At 47.1% G+C, this 25829-nt stretch overlaps 2 protein-coding genes across 4 annotated transcripts in view; one reads left to right on the top strand and one right to left on the bottom strand.

The window, feature by feature from the left end:
- Window positions 1-13015, top strand: part of vmp1 (vacuole membrane protein 1) — a 42965-nt gene extending 29950 nt beyond the window's left edge. The window contains exons 11-12 of the mRNA XM_064301105.1: window positions 8339-8441; window positions 10051-13015. Of these exons, the coding sequence (XP_064157175.1) occupies window positions 8339-8441; window positions 10051-10194 (247 nt within the window). The 3' untranslated portion in view covers window positions 10195-13015. The remainder of the gene's footprint in view (window positions 1-8338; window positions 8442-10050) is intronic.
- A 5134-nt stretch (window positions 13016-18149) lies between these two features.
- tubd1 (tubulin, delta 1) lies at window positions 18150-25774 on the bottom strand. Of its 3 annotated transcripts, none has more exons than XM_064301098.1 (9): window positions 25634-25774; window positions 25211-25396; window positions 24728-24875; window positions 24048-24264; window positions 23454-23685; window positions 21269-21433; window positions 20757-20882; window positions 20050-20233; window positions 18150-19052 (listed from the first exon to the last, which is right to left on the bottom strand). In XM_064301098.1, the coding sequence occupies exons 2-9, from the start codon at window positions 25380-25382 to the stop codon at window positions 18950-18952; spliced, it is 1347 nt and encodes a 448-aa protein (XP_064157168.1). In that variant the 5' UTR covers window positions 25383-25396; window positions 25634-25774; the 3' UTR covers window positions 18150-18949. The 3 variants fall into 3 exon arrangements, with proteins under 3 accessions (XP_064157168.1, XP_064157170.1, XP_064157169.1); XM_064301100.1 differs by having other exon boundaries at window positions 25211-25390; window positions 25626-25755; XM_064301099.1 differs by lacking the exon at window positions 25634-25774 and adding an exon at window positions 25568-25591.
- Between the last annotated feature and the right edge of the window lie 55 nt (window positions 25775-25829).

Genomic DNA, 25829 nt, shown 5'->3' with positions numbered 1-25829 from the left:
CCAGTTGTTTGTTCATTATAACTAAAATATGTGCTCAACGGTAACACTATTGCATTAAATACAGTCCAGGAAAGGGAACTGGCTACAAACAAGTAAACTTTCTTTTAATTAGCACACCTGTTCGTTCTGCAAATAAATCCTAGGTAGGATCAGCATTACTATCAAATAATGATTCCTGTTTGGTTTGCAGCTCAACATTTGCCACTGAACACCTCCTCCTGTTTAAATGGGTAGCTCAGAAGCCTCTGGTGTTATTTTTCCGATGTTATTTCGGTTTCAGTGTATGTTTTCAGTTGGGGCCCAACAGTTTTTTTTATGTGATGAAAGATTTTTTAAGCTTCTGAGGATCTGCCAGCTTTACAATGGCAGGTATCAGAGCATTCAAAAGGTTTTTCTGTGGCTTAAAGCAAGAAAACAAACGACAAGAAAGTTCAAAGCAGCTTACAAAGCGTGTTATGTTTCCGGAGACGGAACATATTCAACGGTATCCATTCTGAACCGTTTATTCACAATTGTAAACATGAAAATCGTTTTTTTGTGTAGTGATGTTGGTATAGGAAATTCCCTTGGGTGCAGTTTACATGGCCACAGGAAATGGCTCCACCTGAAATTAAGATGAATAAGTGGCTGTGTGTCCTTGAGTGTTCGCCCTTGAGGAGGGATGCTTGCAAACTGAGGCACCATCTTTCCCTCTTCAGCCCAGCCTTGTTTCGCCCCCCACTACACTGAGAACAAATCAAATGGATGGTAAATGGACTGCATTTATATAGCGCTTTTATCCAAAGCGCTTTACAATTGATGCCTCTCATTCGCCAGAGCAGTTAGAGGTTAGGGGTTAGGTGTCTTGCTCAAGGACACTTGGACATGCCCAGGGCGGGGTTTGAACCGGCAACCCTCCGACTGCCAGACAATCGGTCTTACCTCCTGAGCTATATATTCTGTGAAATCATTCACAGAAGTTTGAAAACCGCGCGACTATGTTTAGATTTTCGTAAAATACGCGTCATCTCAGAGTGTTCGGATGTGCTGGGAATACGGCCTAACCACCTCGTCTGGGGCTGCGCACTTCTGTTGGGGCGGACGGTCCGTCGGGCTTTACTGGTAACGGCGCGGCCGGCTCAGGGAAAGGACGTGACGCTCGTTTCGTGCAAAGCGCCCGTCGGTCTGGCGTGGAGTTGCATCAGCAGCGGCTCGGGGGGGGGGGGGGTTCCACGAGGCGCGCGCGTAGATATGAATCGTCGAAACGGGAAGCTTCGCTACACACCTGCCGCGGGGAGCGTCCCGGCCCCGGGTCTCACGCTCCGCCCCAGCCGCGCTCTCGAGCGGCGGTTTCAAAATTAGCAGCGCGCTCAGCGGAACTTTCTCTCGTCGCCCATTCAAACCGAAACCGCCTCGAAAATAACTCCACTCATTCATCAGAAACACTGACAGTTGAGAGACACGGTGGCAAAGCCTGTCAACCGCACGCAGAACAGCTTGAACTGATGAAATGTTGCAGGGTGAATTTATTTATTTTTTTATTATTTTTGCAAACTTGGGACATTTATAATGAAATCAGAAATGTAACCCATAATCAGTAGAATTATGAGAAGCAGTTAAATATCCTCGAGTATGAATTTGCTGTTGAACCAATTACAGGACTTCGGGCTCTTGCTAATTATTATGTTGGTTATCTACACATGCATCCATAAAAAAAAGCAGGCCTGTCTTTTAATCCAGAGACTGTTTTAAAAAGGCTATGTTGTCATGCCCTTTGGTAAAAGAAGTGGTTTGTCATCGGCGCTTCTGAGAATCGTCTAATCGATGAGAAGGTGACCTAACGTGTCGGAATCAGTCGGATCCTCTCCCGCGGTGACCGCATAGCGTTGCTCACCAAGCAGACGTGTCATCGCAGTCTTGGTATCAGTCATGAAAAATCATTGGATAAAAATCTTCTGACACTCGGTTCTTATCAGCGCACCTTATTCTGGAACAGTGATATCATCTGTAGATAAAAAACTTCACGTATTCTTGGAATGGACGTATTTCCTGGCTATTTTTCACTGTAAATATATTAACTTGTCAACCCGCGTTCGCTCGTATTCTTGGAATTTCGTGTGGAGGTTTCCAGGCTCGGCACCGTGATCGCTGGAGTCAGATAGCGTTCGTCTTTTGGCGCGGCGCGGTGCGATGAGTGGTCGCTGATGTGAGGAGTTAACGTGGCGTGGTAACATTAACCAGCCTGGTCTTTGTCAGTTCTGGAAAGCGGCGGAGTCGGGAGGGGCATTTATAAATTAAACGTTTGCGGTCGCTCTCTCTGGGAAATTGTTGACCACTTGTTGCACATGTTCTCCTAATTTTAAAGCTTCATGTGTTAGAGACACAGGCTTTGTCTCTAACACATAAAGGCACAGGCACACACTTTGGTAACTGCTCTGTGATGGCAGTATAGGTTTTAAGGGGACTTCGAGCAGTGTGAGCAAGGCCATACGTGATGGGTTAGTCCAGCGTTTCCCAACCTTCTTCCTTCCGCGGCACTTTCCAAATTTACAGAATCTCATGGCACAAGCATAAAAAATAAACACCCTGCAGCCCCCCTCCACACACGCACGCACGCACGTAGGCCTAAATGTTCTTTCGGGGTTTTAATTAAGCAATATGCATTTTAATTACGTTTATTTTGGCGTTTGTGAATGGGATTTGTTCATTTAAGGATTTTTCACACGGCACACCGGTTGGGAAATGCTGGGTTAGGGCCTGAAAACCCACACTGTGTTACAGATGTGATTTCCGACCGATTTTAAGTTATTGTAAAAATTTATTGCGGTGGGTTAATGTCTCACAGGGTCTTTGTATGAACGCTGCATTTTTGAGCATGATCTTCTATGCATGTAGAAATGACTCATTATATGGTATGATGGGGGAGTTGGGAGGTGGGGTGGGGGGGGGCATGGGGGCCCGAGTCATTTAAGGCACTTAAATCTATTCCTCTCAGACTCCTGTCACCAGACAGAACTGAATAGTCTGTTCTGTTCATGAGCCTGAGCTAGAAAAAGACCAGAAGTATATCAAATTCCCCTTAATAATCTGTTGAACTTTGGCACAATTTAAATTTTTTATTATATTTATTTTCTCTGTCATGGTGTGTCTGACCGGAACCTTGTCCTGGTTCTGGGCAGCACCGCAGAGGAGGCTGCCCCCCCCCCCGTTTGGGGCCAGTGTTTTACAGTGTGGGCTAGTTTGATTGAGGATGGGTACACAGTGCTGCTCCCCCCCCCTCCCCCCGCCCCTGCTGAGGCCTGAGGCCTGAGGCCTAGGGGGGCTGTCCCAGTTCCAGATTAAAGCCCAGGGTTCTCTCTGACTTATTCGCTGTGGAATTTGGTCTTAAGGTTATGTGAGAATCCCTTTATCAGCGCTGGGGGGGGAAGAAAAGCTCATTTCAGACTCTGACTTCTGATGGCTGCGGTGCAAGTTAACCCTTTAAGGCCCCCCACCACCGTTTCCTTTTCGGCCGAAAGAGCAGCCCCCCTACAGAGGGGGGGCGGTGGTTTGGAGAGGAAGGCCTTCTGATTGGTTCCATTTAAAAACAAGCAACCGGTACTTCTGTTTGAAAAGGTGTTTGAAAGTCACAACCGCCTTTTCCTGCTTCCTGCCTTGTTGGAGGCATCAAAGATTAGTTGTTTTTTTTCTTCCCCTCCTCTCTTGTACTTTTGAGTCTGTCTTTTGGTTCACTATGAGTGTAAACCCACTTACGTAACACACAAATAATTTCATTTCAATTGAATTAATTATTGAAATTTTTATTCGAATAATGATTTCTTAGAAATTTAAACATTGAAGTCTTGCTGGGGAATTGAATGTTAAAGTATTACTTCGAGACCCCATGTTCAGTTGTGTTCCTTAATTCCACATGACTGTTTCCCACCTTCTACATTGATATTGAATTGGCTCTTCCAATCCCCCCCCCCCCTTCACATACACACACATACACACACACACAGTGACTGTTTCACAGAGGCTTCACGGTTGTTACTTTATTCTCATAATAACTTGATTGTGTTGAATGGTGGACTCAGCCACAGAGTACACACACACACACACACACACACACACACAGGCAGGGAAAAACCGTGAGTGGGCGCAGAAACACGCAGTCACGGCCGACTGGATTTCACTCCCAGACCTCCAGCAGAAGGCTGACCCCATGTTTCCTCAAACACAGTCGCTGTTTGAGGAAACGCTGCCCGGCAACAGCGACTCCCGGTTACCTTCCCGTCGTCAGCGACGGCTCTCAGTGACCTCATCTGTGAATGACATCAGGACTTGCCGGCTGCCCTGACTTCTGCGAAAAGCCGCTGCGGGTGGGGTTGAGGTCGCGGCCGCAGCCGGGGCGGTCCTGTCAGCGCAGAGGTATGCGCGCGTTTGGGTCGGTGCGCTGCGGTGGTGAGGTCGGGGTGCTGATGCAGTACCTCATCGCTCCGTCCCGTCCTGGGATTCCTCTCCTCGGTGCTAAACCCCGCGTGCACAGAGGGTGAGCTCACAGACTGCGCAGAACTGCAGCATTTACTGCATGCAGAGGGCGTGAGCTCACAGACTGCGCAGAACTGCCGCATTTACTGCATGCAGAGGGCGTGAGCTCACAGACTGCGCAGAACTGCAGCATTTACTGCATGCAGAGGGCGTGAGCTCACAGACTGCGCAGAACTGCCGCATTTACTGCATGCAGAGGGCATGAGCTCACAGACTGCGCAGAACTGCAGCATTTACTGCATGCAGAGGGCGTGAGCTCACAGGATGCTCAGATCTGCAGCTACAGGGACTGCAGTAAATTTTGAACTTTTAAATTAAGGGTCAGGGCTCATAAACATATTTAAGTAAAAGTCCCAATTCATACTTTTTCATGAAATGCAGATTATTTGTATTGGCTGAAATTATATGATCTTATATATAATTTTTTTTTTTTTTTACCTTAATACAGTTTGTGTTCTTGTTTGACGATCATGGGAAATCCACAGAGGAGCATAGTGGAACAGTGATAGTGACACCACTTCCAGCCTTGCATGGCCTGAAGTCCATCAGCCAGTTAGTCAGACAGTGTTCTGCCACACAGGGGGGAAAAAAAAAAAAAGCAAGACACAAACAAATGAGTAATGGCAGTAGCTTTATCACCACCGGGAACAATGCGTTTCCAGCCATTGACAATTATGGGAAATTGCTGAACGTTTAGCCGCGGCGGTGGCCTTAATGATTGGTGCTGGCAGGAAGCGCGGCCAGGTGGGAGTCAGCTGGCTGTGATGCGGGAAGGTGCCAGGGTCCCCGGCCAATCACGGGCTGGGAGACTGTGGGGGGGATACCACACGCCATGTCCAGCACCCCTGGTGCGTTCGGCTGCACACCGTGAGGTCACACGGTGTCTCTGATTGGTCTGACACCCTTCTGCAGGTCAGGATTTATAAGCACTGAAGCTGTGAAGGAAGTTCTCACGTCAGACAAAAAAGGTCATATTGTGTGTGTTTTTATGTCATATACATTAGATAGATAGATTGATTGATTGATTGATTGATTGTTCATTAGACACACAGTCTAAGGCTGGTGGAATTTGTTTTTGGTACAGTGTGTTATATTCTGCAGCACAATACATAAATGGACAACAGCAGACAATCCACATATTATCACGACACAATACAGGGGTACAGTCAACATATCATCAAGTACCTGGAAATAAATATTCAGTTAACATATATTCATGTTTTTTGTTTTTTTTTTGATAGAATGCAGGAAATTTGTAGGGTTTGGCAATGTGGACCGCAAGAAACTACATTTGAAAGTTGCATATTCAATGGTATACTTCAGCATCATTACAATCTACAGTGAGCTTTTATGAACTGATAGAATTATATGCCTTATATATGCAACTGTAGACCAAAATTATTATTGTAAATTAGGCTCTTGTAAATTAATGTTTGACTGGTGGAATACATTTTTTTTTTTTTTTTTGTAAGTTTGTTTAAAGACTGGCTGCAGTTGCGAGTACTGTTCATTCAGTCTGTTTGAATGAATCACCGCTTACTCAAATGTGAAAACTGGGAAAGGCACATATTGCGATAGCGTGCTTTCGTTTTTAGAAAATATATCTTGTGGTTCTGTAAGCTTCGCTCTGCTATGGGGAGGCTATTCAATATAAAAACAAGATATTCAACACAAGTTTATGTTGTCTGCTCAGTTCTCAGTTAATTAGATGTAGAAAATACATGTTTTCAGATTTCGAATAATTGCCTTTCTGTTGCATTTGCTCACAGTCACATTTAAAATCATGTGCTGCTGACTTAACTGATTAAAACTCAAACCGTATTAAGGTTAAGGCGAGCGTGATTTATCCTGCCCTGTCATCATTTTCGTGGTGAAACTTGTTCTTGCTCATCGCAACGAGACTCGTTTTCGAACCCGAAATCGGAGGAGCCCTTCCACCCTGTGGCTTATTGACCCGTTGTCTTACGGTAGAATTTCCATGTCTGTCAAATAAAAACTCAGTTTTTTAGATTTCAGTGCTGATTTATGAATAATAGTAATAATAATAATAATAATAATAATGATGATAATAATAATAATAATAATAATAAATAATAATAAATTGTATTTATACAGCGGCTTTCTAAACATGTATGTTGAATAAACTAGCATGCTGTATAATTGAGTGTGCGTTTAAAAAGATGAAATGAAAATAAAACTTTGTGAGAACTTATGTCTGAACCACAGAGATAAAGTAAAATGGAGAAGTAGAGTGACAGGGTTAAAAGTTTTTTTTTTTAGTTTTAGTTTTTTAGGAAAATAAAAATAAATGAAATAAATGTGGGTCACACCTCTCACAGCGTGCTCACAGTTCTGAATCCCCTGTGGAGGGGTAGCACTGCAGGGGCCAAAATTCGTGAAGGGTGCCGTGCATCCCTGATGGAGCGGGGATCGCATTTCCAGACAGTGAGCTGGTCAGTTTGGAGGGAAGGGGGGGGGGGGGGGGATGTATTAAGTTGACGATGTTTCTCTGTGGAAGGCGTAGAAACTTCAGGTTGATTATGCCCCATGCGTTTTGAGCTCAGTGTCCCATGGTACGGACCCCCCCCATTCGTGCAGCAGACCCCGTCATCTGCTCAGGCTGACACCCGTCAGTGCGCCCCCCAGGATAATGGATAGTGCGCTCCACCCTGGCACTGATCCCTAATGCCAGGCTATGTTAGGGGGCACCTCTTTCCTGGGGTGCCCTCTGTGTTAAAGCTGGTGAATGATTTGGCAGGATGTCCCAGCAACGTACACACTTGTTTGAGGAGAGACGATTTAAACTGCGCCTACAATATTTAGCATTATACCACCGGTTGCGCTGGCTTACTCTTGGTCCAGAAGATACCATGTGCCACTCACTGCATTGTATCAGTAACAATATCTGAGAAGGCTTTTAAAAATGAGAAGATAAGAACCAATATGGCAGCAATACAGTAATTCTGGGAGGCTGATTTGTCTAATTAATTTGATTTCATTTGTTGTGATTAATTCTGAACTTATGACTTGGAGGGATTGGACACAGGATAAGACAATACAAGCCCCCCCCCCCCCCCTGTTTCCTTGGGGTTTTTGGGGGGTGGGGGGTGGGGGGGGGATAGTGAGCTGCTAACAGTTAAAGTATTTCCTAATATGGGCCGTCTCTTTTACACACACGCCTCATTTTTCTTTTCTTTCTCTCTCCCGGTAGAAAGGGGGGGCGGGGCCAGCCCTTTTAAAATGCAGTGATGACACAGGCACAACTCACTTCCTCATTAATTGGCTGAAACCAGTTCTCGCAGGAACTGCCGGTGATAAATGTGAGAGCCGTGCGGATTCATTCATTTCCCCCCGCGGCAGCGTCGGGCTTCACTACGGGGCTGCTCTACACGGGGGACACTGAGCACGCTCAGACTGCACTCGCTGAGCACTCAGCCCAGCCAGCAGCCTCCTCACTTAGGGGAACGGCTGTCACCACAGCCAGCCCATAACTTTTACCTCGCTTTTATTTTATTTTATTTTTTTACTTTTTTTTTTACTTTTATTTTTTTTTACTTTTCTCCTGTCAGTCAGGATTAGCTGATTCCCAGCACAGCCCTCCTGGTTTCCATGGTAGCGAGCGTATGTTGGTGGGGCGGTACTTGAGGTGTTCACTGATACAAGCTGTGTCAGAGTGGGGTCTCACTTCTTTTATTTCCGGCTCGGGCCTTCGACTGGTGAGTAGTTCCAATGTAACTTTGCTGTGTGTGTGTGTTTCTCTCTCTCTCTGTCCCTCTCCCTCTCCCCCTTCCTCCCCCTCTTCCTCTGCGGGACATGGCGCATGTGTCAGTGCCGTGCCCTCGGTGGGGGCCTCTCTGCAGAAGCCCTTCCGCGACTACCTGGAGGCTCAGCGCGCCAAACTGCACCACCGAGCCGGAGAGCAAACGCCAGCGGTGAGTACAGCGCAGCCGCCAGCCTCCGCTTCCTCTCCTCTCATCTCCTTTCTTCTCCTCTCCTCTCCTCTCCTCTCTTCTCTTTTCCTCTCCTCTGTCCTCTCCTCTCTTCAGTTTCTCCTCTCCTCTCCTCTGATCTCCTCTTCCCCACTCCTCTCCTCTCTTCAGCTTCTCCTCTCCTTTCCTCTCCTCTCCTCTCCTCTGTCTTTCCTCTCCTCTACTCTACTGTCCTGCTCCTCTCCTCTCCTTTCTTCCCCTCTCTTCTCCTCTACTCTCCTGGCTCAAGTACACATGTTCAGCATGGGAAAAAGTGCTGACTCATTTAATGGTAACTTCACCTTATTTCATATAATCGATATTTTTTAGTTTTGCTATCTTATTATTTATGCATTTGTGTGACCATGTTGAATGTAGGAAGTTATAAGGAGTTTTTCTATCAGGGGCGATGTATTGCTTTGTCATCAGATAGTCAGAACTGTGATGTTCCAGGCTGCTGTATTCATGTGTGGTGCAGCTGTAGATGTATACAGATAAAGTTTACATTTATTTTGATTGTCGTTTTGGCACGTTCGTATCTTTGGGCACGGAACAGAAACGTCGATAGTGTGGTTTTCGTACCGTTGCGGAACAGTTAGTTAGACAAAAAAAAAGTGTAATATGCACAGGCATTTGCTCTTTCTCAGGACAGCTTTGTGAAGGAGCAGATTGTATAGTAATTATTTGGTCCTGATGTGGACAGCGTGTTCTCATTAGCGGTAATGCCCGTGCTTTCTTATCGCGGGTCACGCTAAGGCGTAGCGTAGCGAGCGAGCGGGCGGGCGGGCGGGCGAGCGAGGCTCCTGGCAGAGGAAGCGCTGGCGCAGCGTGGCGGGGCCGAGCCGGGGCCGGGCTGAATGTGGAAAGCATTGTGGGCCGCTTGCAGTGAACTCACTGAACCCGCTGCGGGGACAGAGAGAGAGAGGGAGGGAGAGAGAGAGAGAGAGGCCTGTTCGGGGCGGGCGGCGCGATTCGCCCAGTCACGCAGGCCCCCGTCCGCGCTCCTCTGACGGAGAGACTTCCTGTCTCGCGTGCAGTCGGGGAGAGAGAGAGAGAGAGCCAGCCCCCCCCCCCTGCTCGCGGGAACGCCGCTGAGGGTTAATCCATCGCAGGCCGGAACAAAGGGAATGCCGGCTGCAGAGCGACCTCACGCGCGTCACTCCCCATTCATCTTCCCTCCGCTTTATGTTTCATTCATTTTTTTTTCACATTTTTTTTTTATTATTGTTGTTATGGAACGACGAGGTCTTTTTACGGAAAGAAGATATTTTCGAGGCTCTTGCCAGAAAAAGCCAGTAACACGAACCCCCCCCCCCGGCACTTAAAGAGAGAACTGAGAGAGCTCTTTAACTTCACAGAATAAAACGTCCCCGTGCCACGCAGAATAGCTTTTATGATATTAAATGCATTACAGCTCAGAAACTGTATCTGGCGTCTGCACATCGGGGCTTGGAATGATCCCCTTTGATCTCTCCGTGTTCCAGAGGGTTCCGCGCAGTGACTAAACGTCTCCACCGCTCTCTCCCTCTCTCTCTCTCTCTCTCTCTCTCTCTCTCCCTCTCTCTCTCCACAGGGGGAAAACTGGCTGTCCTGGGTGTTTGAGAAGGTGGTGATCGTCATGGTGTGCTACTTCGTGTGCTCCATCGTGAACTCCATGGCGCAGAGCTACGCCAAGAGGACCCAGCAGAGGAAGTACGCCGAGGAGAAGACGCAGTGACGTCCCCAACCCTCCGGCGTCCGCGCGTTAGCGCGTTAGCACGTTAGCGCGTTGGCAACCAAACCGCAAAACTGACTCTTCCTGCCTTTTTTTTTTCGTTCTATAACAGAAGCTAAAGTTGCGAAACTGGTAATATTCTGAAAGTCTGGCTGTATTTATGTTCTGTCTTCTTTTTTTTTTTGCCACTGGGTGTGTGCGCGTGTGTTAATTTGAGATCTGTTGTAATACCGATGTGAATGATACTCTAGTCATTAAGCAGTTTTCATCATCAGCAGCAGCAGTCTGAAAGCTGGTTGCTGGCACGGGTACTTGTTGTTGCAAGGGCTTATGCAACATAGTGAGTGCTGCTTCCATTGAAGTGAACACGTAATTCTTAACCGGCAGACTTGATTTCTTTTACTTGATTATGATGTGCAACTGTAGGGATGAGTTTGGCTGATTTAGATAGTTGGCGCACTGTTCAGGTGTCACCTATGACCTTTCTTTTTCAGGGCTTAAATTCAGTTTTGATTAATTCCATTTATGTGTGTTAGTTATTCTGTTCTTCTGTCAGTCTCAACAGGATAGCAATAGAAAATCGGACAGACATGGTATTTATACAGTTTGCACATCCTGTAAATACTTTTGTTCTTGACCGTTCGGTTCAGTTGTTCGTTCAGTAATATTATAACATTTAATTTTGAATCTAAAAAAAAGAAGAAAAAAAAATAACTTTATTCATTCATTTGTAGTTGTACATACAGTGCTGCTATATTAATGTCATTTTTAACCTGTAAATTTCAACTGAACTTTGGTCAGAATTTATAAAATTGCCTGGATCAGTCCCTGTCTGGATTTGTCTTTTTGTTTTTTTACAAGCTGTAATGACAGGAAAAATGACAGATATAAATAGTAACTTACAGGAATTCTTTTTCGAATATCCGTAGAATGTTCAGTGACCTAACAAGCACAGTCATATCTCCGGATTCTCTGATCTTCGATGCTCAGCGGTGCGTGTGATTGACTTTAACAGGCAGCATGGATATCTTAGTACTTTCTTTCCCGTTGTATCAGAAAAAAGGTAAGTGTTTATGTTTGGTGCTTTCCCATCTTTGCCCATTACTACCAGAACTGTACTTAGGCAGTTTGGTTAAATGAAGGCTTGCATCTGGGTCCGGTTCATCTGGCTGAACGTCCAAGCTTGTGCCTCAGTCTTTCATGAGTGGCTGCACCGTGTGATGTCATCACTGCCGTCTGCTTGTTGGAATGTGACAGTTTTACGACCCGAGATTAGTTCGCTCTCGACCGCTTGCGAAAGGATCCCTTAACGTAACGAAGTTAATGTGTGTCGTTAGCGTAGAAATCTGCGGGCGAGAGAACGTTTAAATTGGGTCTGTGACCTCGAATGAACCCCGAGGGAGGAGCTCGTACGGGTGTTCTAACCGTAATGGGGAACGCTGCATCGATTCAATCTGTGGCTGGGCAAGGATTTTCCCTTACTTTTGACAAACCGTTGTAGATGGCTGGTGTGAGGTTTCCTGCCTGCGTGTGTGTGTGTGTGTGTGTGTGTGCGTGTGTGCGCGTGTGTGTGTGTGTGTGCATGTGTGTGTGCATGTGTGTGTGCATGTGTGCGTGTGTGTGTGCGTGTGTGTGTGTGTGCGTGCGTGCGTGCGTGCGCGCGTGCGTGCGTGCGTGCGTGTGTGTGTGTGTGTAATCCATTCCCTGTTACTCGCAGCATGATCGCGGTCTATCCATGGCGTATTCCGATCGCTCTCCCGTCCTGTCAGGTAGCTTATCAGACTGGTGTTGGCTGTTAAGTTGCAAGGCGACAACAGTCTGTAGGCTGTCTGACATTTTGGGCTCCTTCATCCTACAGGCTTCTCATTTTTTAATTAAATGTCACCCACGTTCCCATTTTCAGTGTTTCAGCTGAGGGTTCAGGCTTCTTTGTTTTCACATGGGTAACGTTTTGAAGGCTGGGCTGCCAGAACTATTTTTTTATTAATTGTGGAGATACCAATGTTTTACTCTGTGTGTGTGTGTGTGTGTGTGTTCGCGTGCATGCGCCTGAGTCTGTGTTTGTGTGTGTGCACGTGAGTTTGTGTGCGTGCGTGTGTGTGTGAGTCTGAGTCTGTGCGTGCGCGTTTGTGTGTGTCTGTGTGTGTGTGTGTGTGTGCGTATCTCTGAATAGCCTTTCCAGGTATCATCACTCAGCAGTCACAGTACGTTCATTTTCTTGCCTAATTTCCCGTCTCTGATGCTCTGTGGTTTCGGTTGTTGTGGACACCACAGCGCATGTGTGCGTATGTTCTCTTCTCTAACGACAGATCCCCTACCTTGTGTACTATCTGTTCTCTTAACCGTCTTTTTTTTTTTTTTTTTTGATTTTCCACTTGTAATACGTATCGAGTGACTCTTGGCGTGGCTTTCCGATGCTGTAAACCAGCCCAGCCTGAGTGACTTAACCTTTGAAGAAATATGCTTTATGCTTTCTGGACAGCGAAGATGGGGAAACGTTTTAAAGTTGTGAAAGTTGTGGATGAATCCGGTATGGTCTGTTTTTTTTTTCTCTTTGTTTTTGTGCCGGTTGGTTCGGGGAGTGTTTGTCTTGGCAGCTCACAGCACATTCTGTTCTACAGCAGAGATCCCCTCCGTGCTCCTCCTAATCTGTTCCTGTGCGTATGTGCAGGCACGTGTGTGTGCGTGCGTGCGTGCGTGTGTGTGCATGCGGCCGTGTATGTGTGAGTTTCGGAGTGTTCATGTTTGAATGTGCGCACTGTTTGCTGTAACTCGTATAAATGCATTTACCCACATCTTCCCTTGAATAAACAGTTACTCAGTACCTGTGGTGACCTGGTTTTCATTTCCAGTACTGTGACCCCGCGGGAACAGGGAAGCGCGTTGCCGATGGTGGGCTGTAAGATGGAGTAAACCGTCTTAAGCCCTAACCCCCTAACTGCATCTGTGCTGGCGTTTCAGCTTGAACCTTTGGCCTTGGCGGAGGGAGGGATGTAGGATGAGAGCATTGTTTTGTAGTGTGTGAAGGTAAGGGGTTGTAGCTTTAGACCTCTGAGCACCTTTAAAATGACTGACACCATAACTCGTACAATACAGACGGATCGCTGAAGGGTTATGGGCTCATTTCCAGGTTGAGGGTTTTTTAAAAGAGTCTAGTTAATAAAGTACATCATGTTCAGGAAACCATTTTGAGGGATGGTTGAAGGTAATTTTGTTATGAGCAAACACTTTGTCCATCAGTGTAATGTAATCTGCTGACAGACCAGAACCACATTTCCATAAACACCAGTGCCGAAATCGTACATGGAGCAGCTGACAATTTAAGTAAAACTGCAACACGTACATAAGACTTTCAAATCCCCAGAAGATACATTCAATATCGCTACATTTCCATTCATTAATTCCCTGAATGTAAGTCACTTTAATTTCACATATTCTGCAAAATTCCAAATGGAAGCGAGTGGGTATATTGATATGAAAGTTTAAAAAAATAAAAAAAACAAAAAAAAACTGAGCAGCATGTGCATTCCGGAAAATGGAAACAACTGTAATTATAAAAAATAGCCAATTGGCAGGGTTAACACGCTAATCAACCATTCTGACACCGGGGGACGCTGTTCCAAAATCAACATGGTGGAGGTGGAGACTCCCCAACCAATGAGAAGACAGCTTTTGATATTTACAAGGAACAAAAAGTTACTTGAGGTACACGGCCAGCATTTGCAGATTAATCTGGTAGGTTTTTTGCTAGATGAATGGAGATACTGTGTTATTGCAAAGAGCACACTCAGCCAAAACTCCAATAAAGCCAGTATACAAAACCTTTTGTTCCAGAGAATTGAGCACTTCAGTGAATTACAAGGCGTGGATTTGCATAGTCTGTGATTGGGCAGTTCACACCTATTTGGCTGACATTTACCTGCTGGATGGCTTCGCCTCTCTCTCCACTTCTAAGCCACACACTGTGCACGTGGCGATGTTATCACTGTTGTACGCACTGAACCAATACCAATCGGGATAGGTTTAGGCATAGACCAATCAGAGCACTGGAAACCAGAAACAACAAATAATGCGAACTCTCAGAAGAGTGTGTCATTCAATCTCTCAGTCAACCCTGCAAAAATAATTTACCTGAGCGGGAGGAACTACAGGTGGTATGGGAATTCTGGAAGTGGTAGAACACCCTTTGCGGATGATCCACGATGTACATGCACGTTTAACACCCAGACTGCGCGATGTTTAGCAACAGCCAGCGCCGATGATTTAAAAATGTTTTACAACAGAAAGACGAAAATGAAATAGATTTTTTTTTTTAAGTTATTCAGGGAAAACCCCTAGGCTGCACATTAAGCTGCATCTAAATCTTTTACAGGAAATTATTGAAACCTGCCTTTTCAAGAATTTTACACTCAAGCAGATAATTCAGCTTTCATCAGGAGCCATCCCAGTTTTTTTTTTACCAGTTACAGAGCAACAGGCGCTGATTGGCTGGCATTACTGGAGCAAAGAGCTGAAAATCTGGCCGTCTGTCGTCAGTTTACCTATTACCAAAAAGTTCAGGTTTTCCACCATAAATAAAGACTTTGTGATCCCGGTCTCCCTGGTACTGTTGTGACACAGTCCCTCTCACACTGTATATCGCCCAGCAGGGAAAGTAATACCACTATAAAAAGGTGGAAAAAGTGAGCAACGGCTTATTTTCTTTCTTTCCGTCCTTCCACGGCTGGTTCGTTTGCCGGTAAGCTCGGAGGGACAGTGAAGCGAATCCCCTCGCTCAGACCTCGATGAGCGTCGACCTTTTCCGTCTTTACCAGAAGCACACGCAGACATTCGGCGGTAAAAAAAAAAAAAAAAATTTTTTTTAATAAATAATTTTGCGAAGAACACGGTGAGGTTGCCACAGAAACCGCCATCTTGCGGTGACGTCAACATTGGCATCCTGTCCCAGCAGGGTTAGAACACCGCAGCCTGGTTTCTCAGAGGCCCCGCCTCCTGTGCTGACTCGGCTGCCTAAGAACACACCACGCTTACTCATTTAGCAGACGCGTTTATCCAGAGCGACGTACAAAAAAGTGTGCCCGTCATGGTCATTGGAACAACTGCGAAACACAGGTTCAATAAGTACTACAATGCTAATTTTGTACAGCTACCTATAGCCAAGAACACAGTTCAGTTCACACAGTGAACAGTATTCTGACCTAACTTATGTTAAGCCAAGAGGAACAAGCTACAATAGGGCGAAGGGAGAAGAACAAGCTACAATATTAGGACAAATACAAAATGACAAAAAGTGCTGGAATGGGGGTACATGTAGCATGAGTGTCATGAAAAGGGGATCTAACACCTCTGTGCCCTGCACTGGGGCGGGCTAGCCGACTCGGTCTGAGCTGGACAAGGCCATCGCAGAGGACCCGTGTACCATCAGGTCAATGGTGCATTATGCCTTATGCTGTTATGGTGCATTACTCATACCATGTATCACGGTCCTAGGCTGGTGAACAGTAGCTTACATTTAGTGATTCACTGATATCGCGCTTGCGTTCGCCGGTCTGGGAATGTTGCTTTGCCAGATTTGGCCCTGTTGTGCACGTGACTCTAGATGGTGGATGCCACTTATGTTCGCTTCACTTGTTAAGTTGCTCTGTACAACAGCGTCTGTTAAATGACAGTAATGTAATGTACTGGTCGGGGGGGGGGGGGGTATTGCTACTTGGCCTAATTTGAAAAGTAAACCAGAGCAGAGTGTTGAGGTCGGGGGGGTGGGGGGGGGGGGGGGGGAGTTGCATCATCCGTGAACTACCAGAGAAGTGTACAGTACGGAGGAGTGCCTAAGCCCTGGCCACAGGGTTCAGGATGACATCATCGAAGCGGCAGGGGCCGGCAGTGCTGGCGATGCGGAGGGCGGCTCGGCCGTGCCCCGATTGGTTAACCTTCTTTCCGTTGTGTCTGGCGGTCGGGCCGGGATGACAGGGACGGAAACGGCTCTCATGACTGTTCCGACCAGACTCCGCCCCCTCCCGCTGCAGCAGCAGCCGCCGCGCGTTCTCACCATCGCTGGGAGAGGAAAAAAAAATAAAAACTTCGGTCACGGCACGATGTGTCATCGGCTGTGCGCTGAGCTAGCGCTGCTGGGAAGAGCAGCAGCTTGTGCCGTCTCTGCCTCGCTGACACCCTGCTTTTCAGAAGAAAGGAGGAGGAGAATTGTTTTTATTAAGGGTCCTGAGTAAAGGAGAGGAATACGAGGCAAGCTGAATGAATTTGTTCTCAACTCTGAAAGCAAAGACAAGAATGAATGGGGGATAATGGGGGAGCTCCCTTACGCTGTCAATCAAACCAATCGAAAGGCTTTCTCTCCAAAGAAAGACACTGCGATTGGTTCACATAAGTGAATCATTTAAAACACCCAAACCAGTTATTATTTTCAACACATAAGGCCACACAATACTACAGGAGAGCTAGTGCGTATAGGGGTGGGGGAGGGGAGGGGGGGTTTCTCTCCCTGACAACATACTGACGCTTCACCTGAGTGGAACAAGTCACCTCTGCCCTGAACTCCCAGAGACAGTGAGCAGAAGCCATCGCCCAAACTGGCACCTGGACCCGCCACTGAGCCCGTACAGACTGAGCCACACAGGAGCAGACACATTAGTCTTCCCACACGATGGCGGTATGAGGGGGCCAGACGATCGGCAGCAACAGACCCTCCAGACTGTGGGTAGGCCACATCAGTAAGAACTCTCATACTCACATACTCACAGTCAACAGCAAGTGGCATGCCAGCATGTTCACATTCATAGTAGTGCTGATGTGAGTGGTCTACTGCCCACTACTGGCTACTGCCCACTGCCCACTACTGTCTACTGCCCACTACTGGCTACTGCTCACTACTGTCTACTGCCCACTACTGTCTACTGCCCACTACTGTATACTGCCCACTACTGTGTACTGCCCACTACTGTCTACTGCCCACTACTGGCTACTGCCCACTACTGTCTACTGCCCACTACTGGCTACTGCCCACTACTGTCTACTGCCCACTACTGGCTACTTCCCACTACTGGCTACTGCTCACTACTGTGTACTGCCCACTACTGGCTACTGCTCACTACTGTCTACTGCCCACTACTGGCTACTGCTCACTACTGCTACTACGCCACTGCCCACACCACTCCCAAGTTCTGAACTGAGTGAGGAATGGCGTACTGCTGAGCTGCACTGAACACCAAGCCCCTGCTCGCAGCTTTTAGGAACGGCCTGAAATGCTTTCTGCATTCGCAAAGGATCAGAAACAGGAGCGCCGCTGCCAACATTAAATGGGACGCCACTCAAGACGTTCTGTTAAGGAGCGACAGAGGTGGTCTTTGGCAGCAGGCGGAGGGAGGAAGAAAACATGTTTTTGTCCCAGAGCACAGCGGGAGGCTGACATAAGAAAGGAGAATCTCTAAGTGAAAATCTGCTGCGTCAGCCTCTTAAGGTCCAGGGAGGCTGAAGGAGCAAACTGCTGGGCCTGGCCCCCATCCGCACCGACGGTTTAACTCTCACGCACAGAGCAGACTACACGAGTGCATGATGGGACAGGCGGAAGCGCTCAAGCACTCGGTACACAACACAGATCATTTCACATCAACGCTAAACATGGTCACTTCTGTCAGGTAGAGACCCACTCTGACACAAACTATCCCAATTAAAATACATATAAATCAGTAAAAAGAATTCTGTGTAGAATTAACTACAGTATGTGGTGAAAAACCAAAAACATTACCCACAATGCAATGTTGTATTAGCTGTAGGTTGCCACTTGTTGGCACTGAATTCTCAGAACTCCAGCCAGACCCTAGAGAACAGGAAGTGAAATCGCACTTCTCCATCTGGACACCATCTCTGATTGATTTGATCCCATTCAAATTTCTCAGCTGTCCTCATTTCTCTTTCCAACTGCAAAATTCACTGAAACAGACTACCGGGAAACATATTTATTCAAGTGTCAGTGCAAAATATTAAGTTTTTATCATGTGTTTTTTTTAATAAAATCTTAATTTGCAATAATTTATCAAACTTTTAAGCAAAAAACATCAACAACTTTCTTCCACAAAACATGTTCAATAAGCACACATACAAATATTAGATATGCAGTCTGCCAAATGCACAAATGTAGAAAATATAAACAGGGTTACGACATCTCTATTTGCGTCACAGAAACAGAGTACAGGATAGTCTGGAAACGGAAAGCCCTGTCTGCAGACTGCAGCCAGCATGTCAGAAGCAGAAAATCCCATGCGTGATTTACTCCTCTGGTTTAGGCAGAGCACTCAGTATGAGAGCTTCAGTTCCAGTCTGCAGTTGTACGCAGTGACACGCTGCCTTTATCCAGTAGGGTAAACGTGGTCCTGGACCAATCTGTGCCAGCACGTCTCCACTGTCCAGTCAATGCCACAGGTTCTGATTACAGGTGTCTGTAGTTGGATATGACCTGCTAAAGAGGTTCTGATTACAGGTGTCTGTAGTTAGGTATGACCTGTTCCACAGGTTCTGATTACAGGTGTCTGTAGTTGGATATGACCTGCTCCACAGGTTCTGATTACAGGTGTCTGTAGTTGGATATGACCTGCTCCAGAGGTTCTGATTACAGATGTCTGTAGTTGGATATGACCTGCTCCACAGGTTCTGATTACAGGTGTCTGTAGTTGGATATGACTTGTTCCAGAGGTTCTGATTACAGGTGTCTGTAGTTGGATATGACCTGCTCCACAGGTTCTGATTACAGGTGTCTGTAGTTGGATATGACCTGCTCCAAGCAGGTGAAGCTGTCCAGGAAGTCCTCCTCTGCGATTCCAAACTTGGTGTACTGATGAATGTACGCCCTGCAAAGCCAAGAGCAAACACCTCAGGAGTGGTGACCTCTGACCCCTAACCAAACGGGCAGCTCTGTGTAGCAGTGGTTAGAACGCGGGACTCTGCAAGAAACCGCAAGTCTGGCCAAGGAGTTTCAGAACGCTTGAGTTCACTGTGAGAGCACAGAAATAGCACACACAGTGTACTCAGGAATCACCACAGAGCACACACTGCGCTTGGCTTGTATTTCAGTCCCAAGGTGCCACCATTTTGCCGGAATTAACAGTGGTGAGATAAGATAAGATGAATGGCTGCATTAAGTGTGAGCACAGGCCAGCAAGCACTCATAAAGGCATCCTCTCTCCCACAAAATCAAATCCAACTTGAACGGGTCAAGGTATACAACAGAGCAGGTCTACAGGGGCCAAATTCATAACTGTGGAAAGGGAGGAAATGGGTGGACAAGTTTGAAAAGTTTGAGTAGAACAGACCTCGTGAAACACTGTGTTCTGCACACTTGACCATGACTAACCTTAACAGTGTCCAATGCACATTTTTTTTATGTTCTACAAGCAACATTTTAAAAAAATGATCAGAACAAACCTGAGAAGACACAGCCAATGTGGGATACTCCATGCAGAAATGTACCGGCTGAATTTGTATTTATTTATTTATTTACTTATTTTTTTACCAACTATTATCCTATTTTAAAGTATCACCCCATGACAATTACACCACAGAGCACTTGCATTTCGACATGCTAAATCACACATTTTACATTTTAAACCCAAGGCAATAATCTGAGGCTGCTGGTTGGCTCATCCTGTCACACGGCCTGGTATGGAATCTGGACTGTACCAGTGTAATAAACTGCAATACACTGCTTATTACAATGCTAATTATGGCTTAGCCTAACCAAGTTTCACACGTGCACAGTACGCTCATTCAGGTGTCTGAAATGTTATTGATCGATTTGAAGTGCGCTGCATTATGGGACGGTGGAACACCCCTGCGACACGCGCTCACCTGGATGCAAACATGTTCCACGCCTTGCCCACCATCAGGTCCAGGGGCTTGAGCAGAGACTGGCTGTTGCTGACCAGTGTCGCTGACTTCTCGTATCTGTTGAACGGAAGCGGCGATCTCCAAGCGCTGAAGGCTCCCTCTGCTGGTAACCAGGGGCAATACAGCGCGGGGTCCATAAAGCCACCTGCATCCCAAAATATGCAGATGCATGCATAAACTCAGGAATGAGACAACAGGAGCATGTTTTATTAATGAAAATATGTTGCTAAAAATATGAATTCATAACTCATAACAGCTATCCTCTGAGTGTACCGCTGGCACCCTGATAAGCAGGGATATCTCAGATTTGATCAAATGCTCACGCAGGGCTCTACACAGGTCATCATTTTTCTAACTAAATTAGTGCTCTGATTACCTACAAACTAGATAGTATCTGACACCATTAGATAAAGCCTAGTCTTGAAAATCCCCAGAGTTTCTGCCTTTACTACGTGACCTGGCAGGCTATTTCACACAGTGACTCTCTACTCTCTGCACAAAAAAAATTCTACACAATGTCTGTACAGAATTGACCTTTCGCTATTTTACATTTATGTCCCCTGGTTCTACTAACAGAACTCAACCTGAGTTCAGCAGCAGTGCGGTGCTGGTGACATCCCCCATCCGGCCCCTGTTATCCGGGATGAAGCAGGAACAGAGCTACTCACACGCACTGGCACTGGAGACATCCTTGCCTCGCAGTATCAGGAGGTTGGCCAGGGACCTGTTGAAGCCGCTGGGTCTCTCTGCAGTCCCCTGTCCCACAGGCGGTGCCCGCACCTGCCAGTCGATACCTGCAGGGGGCGCACTGTCACCTTAACAGGAGCAGCACGAGCTGGACCAGCACAGGAATCCACCCCTGGCCAATCACACATAAACTACAGGCTAATCAACGCTCGGACAAAGCCTGAAGACGACGGGCTGATGCACAGCATGATTTTGAAAAGCAAATTACAGGCTGAACTATTGTTGGTGATATGTGTATGTTTATATTTAATGTTTATATTGTAATGTACGAACTGTGAATGTGAAATGTGAGATGTCTTGTTTTTCTTTTATGCAACAGGATCTCTCTGATATAAGACAATTTTCTCCCTTGGGAGATAATAAAGCAAACCTTAACCTTAACCCTAACCCTTCTGTTTAACACTGCACGGCCCGGTGAACGTGTGACACTCGCCTTCCTCCATCTTGGCGCTCGTGATGAGCATCTGGCGCAGGTGTTTGAGCAGGCCTGGCCAGGTGAAGGCGCTGTAGGCCTGGGAGGAGCTGGGCATCTGAGGAATACTGCACACGCTCAGCAGCCTGTACTCAGGGTGGCACACCAGGCCAGCCGTCAGCTCACCTACACACAGACACACACACAAGCATACACACACGCACGCGCACACACACACACATACACATACACACACACACGCATACACACACGCACATACACATACACACACACGCACACAAACACACACAGAAAACACCAAGTTTTAACAGAATCTGTACTCAGGGTGGCCCACCAGACTGATCAGCCCCCGACCCCCCCATGTCAGTACAGCAGCCTGGTGTGTATGTTCCTCCTCTTTATGGACACACACACTGCTGCTCACCCATGGGGTCCCTGCTCTTTATCACACTCAGTGGTGCTCACCCATAGGGTACCTGCTCTTTATGGACACACTCAGTGGAGCTCACCCATAGGGTTCCTGCTCTTTAACACACTCAGTGGAGCTCACCCATAGGGTTCCTGCTCTTTATGGACACACTCAGTGGTGCTCACCCATGGGGTCCCTGCTCTTTATGGACACACTCAGTGGTGCTCACCCATGGGGTCCCTGCTCTTTATCACACTCAGTGGTGCTCACCCATAGGGTACCTGCTCTTTATGGACACACTCAGTGGAGCTCACCCATAGGGTTCCTGCTCTTTAACACACTCAGTGGTGCTCACCCATAGGGTTCCTGCTCTTTATGGACACACTCAGTGCTGCTCACCCATGGGGTTCCTGCTCTTTAACACACTCAGTGGTGCTCACCCATGGGGTCCCTGCTCTTTATGGACACACTCAGTGCTGCTCACCCATGGGGTTCCTGCTCTTTATGGACACACATACTGCTGCTCACCCATGGGGTCCTGCTCTTTATCACACTCAGTGGTGCTCACCCATAGGGTTACTGCTCTTTAACACACTCAGTGCTGCTCACCCATGGGGTCCCTGCTCTTTATGGACACACTCAGTGCTGCTCACCCATGGGGTTCCTGCTCTTTATGGACACACTCAGTGGTGCTCACCCATGGGGTCCCTGCTCTTTATGGACACACTCAGTGGTGCTCACCCATGGGGTCCCTGCTCTTTATGGACACACTCAGTGCTGCTCACCCATAGGGTACCTGCTCTTTATGGACACACTCAGTGCTGCTCACCCATGGGGTTCCTGCTCTTTATGGACACACTCGGTGGAGCTCACCCATGGGGTTCCTGCTCTTTATGGACACACTCAGTGGTGCTCACCCATGGGGTTCCTGCTCTTTATGGACACACTCAGTGGAGCTCACCCATAGGGTTCCTGCTCTTTATGGACACACACAGTGGTGCTCACCCATGGGGTACCTGCTCTTTAACACACTCAGTGGTGCTCACCCATAGGGTTCCTGCTCTTTATGGACACACTCAGTGGTGCTCACCCATGGGGTTCCTGCTCTTTTTGGACACACTCAGTGGTGCTCACCCATGGGGTCCCTGCTCTTTATGGACACACTCAGTGGTGCTCACCCATGGGGTTCCTGCTCTATGACACACTCAGTGGAGCTCACCCATGGGGTACCTGCTCTTTATGGACACACTCAGTGGAGCTCACCCATGGGGTCTCTGCTCTTTAACACACTCAGTGGAGCTCACCCATGGGGTTCCTGCTCTTTTTGGACACATTCAGTGGTGCTCACCCATGGGGTTCCTGCTCTTTATGGACACACTCAGTGGTGCTCACCCATGGGGTGCCTGCTCTTTAACACACTCAGTGCTGCTCACCCATGGGGTTCCTGCTCTTTAACACACTCAGTGGAGCTCACCCATGGGGTTCCTGCTCTTTATGGACACACTCAGTGCTGCTCACCCATAGGGTTCCTGCTCTTTATGGACACACTCAGTGGAGCTCACCCATGGGGTTCCTGCTCTTTATGGACACACTCAGTGGTGCTCACCCATGGGGTCCCTGCTCTTTAACACACTCAGTGGAGCTCACCCATGGGGTTCCTGCTCTTTATGGACACACTCAGTGGAGCTCACCCATGGGGTTCCTGCTCTTTATGGACACACTCAGTGGTGCTCACCCATGGGGTACCTGCTCTTTAACACACTCAGTGGAGCTCACCCATGGGGTTCCTGCTGTACTGGCTGTGTGTCTCGTCCGTGAGGGCGGGCTGCAGCACGCTGCCCAGCTGGTGGGCGATGACCTTGTTCACGTCGCCGAAGGAGATGTGCTTGATGTTCATGAGCTGGGCGCAGATCCTGTGCACCGTGTCGTTCTCGTGCACCAGGACGGCGTCGGAGCACTGGTACAGGCGAGACAGCGTGAGGACCGAGTTGTAGTTCTGCACGATCACCTGCAGGGGGACAAGTAAAAATCAATAACCATTACATTACGTTACATTTATTTGGCAGACGCTTTTATCCAAAGCGACGTACAATAAGTGCATACCAAAGGTCATTGGAACAACTACAAAACACAGGTCCCATAAGGTACAAAATAATAATTTTGTACAGTTATTCGTAGCAATAGGTTATTCAGGCCAACCTCACTGCTTAAATGACTAAAGAAAGCTGGGGTTAGATACAAGCTTTCTTTTCCTTCTAAAATGGCAGTTATATTTTCTTTAAAAATAAGATTTAATGTAAGTATGAAGAGCTGTACAGGTAACATGCAGAAGGGATACACTGCGGATTCTCTGAGCACTGTGCCCCTCACCTCTCCGGTGCCATAGGGCCAGGTCAGCTGGTTCAGGATGAAAGAGTGCGGGTATGCGTCTCTGAGGCACTGGGTGACGTAGGTGCCCACTCCAGACCCCGTGCCCCCCGCCACGCTCATCAAGGTGAGGATCCCCGCCAGCCTATCACAGCGCTCCACCTCTCTCCGCACGAGGTCCGCCACCGCCTCCTCGTGACGCGGCCCGTGGACGCAGAACCTGTGAACCGCAGCACACGCTTTGGCCGGGCTTCAGAGCTGAAGTTCATATTACATGCAGTGATGAGTCTTCAGAGCCAAGTTCATATCACATGCACTGATGAGGCTTCAGAGCCAAGTTCATATCATATGCACTGATGAGGCTTCAGAGCCAGAGCTCATATCACATGCCCCTGTGCTTCAGAGCCGGAATTCACCTGTGACAACAAATTTATGACAGCTGTGTCTGCTGCCTTGCTTCCATACCCAAATTGCCTAGCATGTATAATTTTGGGCTGGTGCATTCTCTGGGGAGTTCTTTAAGGAATGGTGTAGAAGAAGCCATTGGTTCTAATAGCCTGATCATTCTTTTTTTTTAACCAATGAAATTAGCCCATTTTGTGTGTAATAAGGGAGATGGAGAAACACTGAGAGGATGGTCTCTCACCAGGAAACTAACGTGGCTAGGTGATGTCATTCCTTACCCGTTCGCCCAGTTGTTTCCTGAGCCCTGTTTCTGACAGAAGAATGACTGATCGCCATACTTCCACCGGCCAGACTTGGCAGCTGTTGCCATGGCCTGAGCGATCACCTTGGGCTCCATGTCAATGAGCACTGCGCGGGCGGACAGCTCTGTGCAGAGAAAACATCGAGGACAGGAGTGATTAATGAGGAAACACGTAGGGCCTGTGCATTTTACGGCGGATGTTGCTGGATACGCAACAAGCAACAATTTAAAACGTACAAAATTACAATCTAGTTAATTTTATATTCATTTTTTTTTTCTTAAATAATGACCTTCTCGTGTCTCTGTGCATCCCTAAGCTAAAGCTGTTCCTATAATACAGACAGTTGGTTAAACTGCTGCACTCTTAAAATAAAAGTAAACCCATTTTAAGGGTGGATAGTTTTTTCCTTATTTTTTTTAAAAAGAACACTCAGCCACACTGTAAATTATGACACTGTACCTCCCGTTATGGACTCGTTGAAGAACCTTTCCTGACTGCAGGCATCGTACGCTTTTCCTTGGGCACTGGGTTTATATTTCTGCGCGTCGTTCGTGTCGCTGCTGATAACATCGAACAGCTCCTGACCGACCTGGTTACCACACTGCCCCAGCTGAACGGTCACGATCGACATATCTGCGGCTCCGACTATACAAGAACAAAAACAGAAATAAAAAAACACTAAAAATTCAGCTTGACGTTAGAAACGTAGCAAGAACACACAAAACACATTTTTATGTAATGTTGCTCAAAATTATATTGCTCTCTCAAGTGCACGCCGAAGACTACCAATTATTATATCAAATCAGTTAACATTACCTATTAGAAGCTAGGCAGCGATAAATAATGTCGCATCGACTTGCAAGATTGCATTGACTTCACTACCTTTAGCTGTGGAATAACTATCGCTGTAGAAAGTAGAGAGTTCGACTCAAGGCTCTGAATAGCTGGACAGCCATAAAGTTAGCCTAGCTAGCAAGCAAAGCGGATCTAAAAGTTAGTAAAGCTAACTTTACTAAAACGTCGGTGGAGTTCGTTAAACTTTAGCTACAGTTAGCTAGCTACGTTAGACTAGCTAGAC

This window comes from Anguilla rostrata, chromosome 12 (assembly GCF_018555375.3).
Source record: "Anguilla rostrata isolate EN2019 chromosome 12, ASM1855537v3, whole genome shotgun sequence".
In the NCBI taxonomy this organism is placed as follows: Eukaryota; Metazoa; Chordata; class Actinopteri; order Anguilliformes; family Anguillidae; genus Anguilla; species Anguilla rostrata.
This window is presented reverse-complemented; position numbering and strand designations above follow the sequence as displayed.

Excerpts from the sequence above, each read along its gene's own strand:
- tubd1 (XM_064301098.1), bottom strand. The coding sequence starts at position 25,382 with ATGTCGATCGTGACCGTTCAGCTGGGGCAGTGTGGTAACCAGGTCGGT. Across the intron at positions 24,876-25,210 it reads CAACGAGTCCATAACGGGAG|AGCTGTCCGCCCGCGCAGTG; the intron begins GTACAGTGTCAT and ends TTCTCTGCACAG. Across the intron at positions 19,053-20,049 it reads TGGAACATGTTTGCATCCAG|GGCGTACATTCATCAGTACA; the intron begins GTGAGCGCGTGT and ends TTGGCTTTGCAG.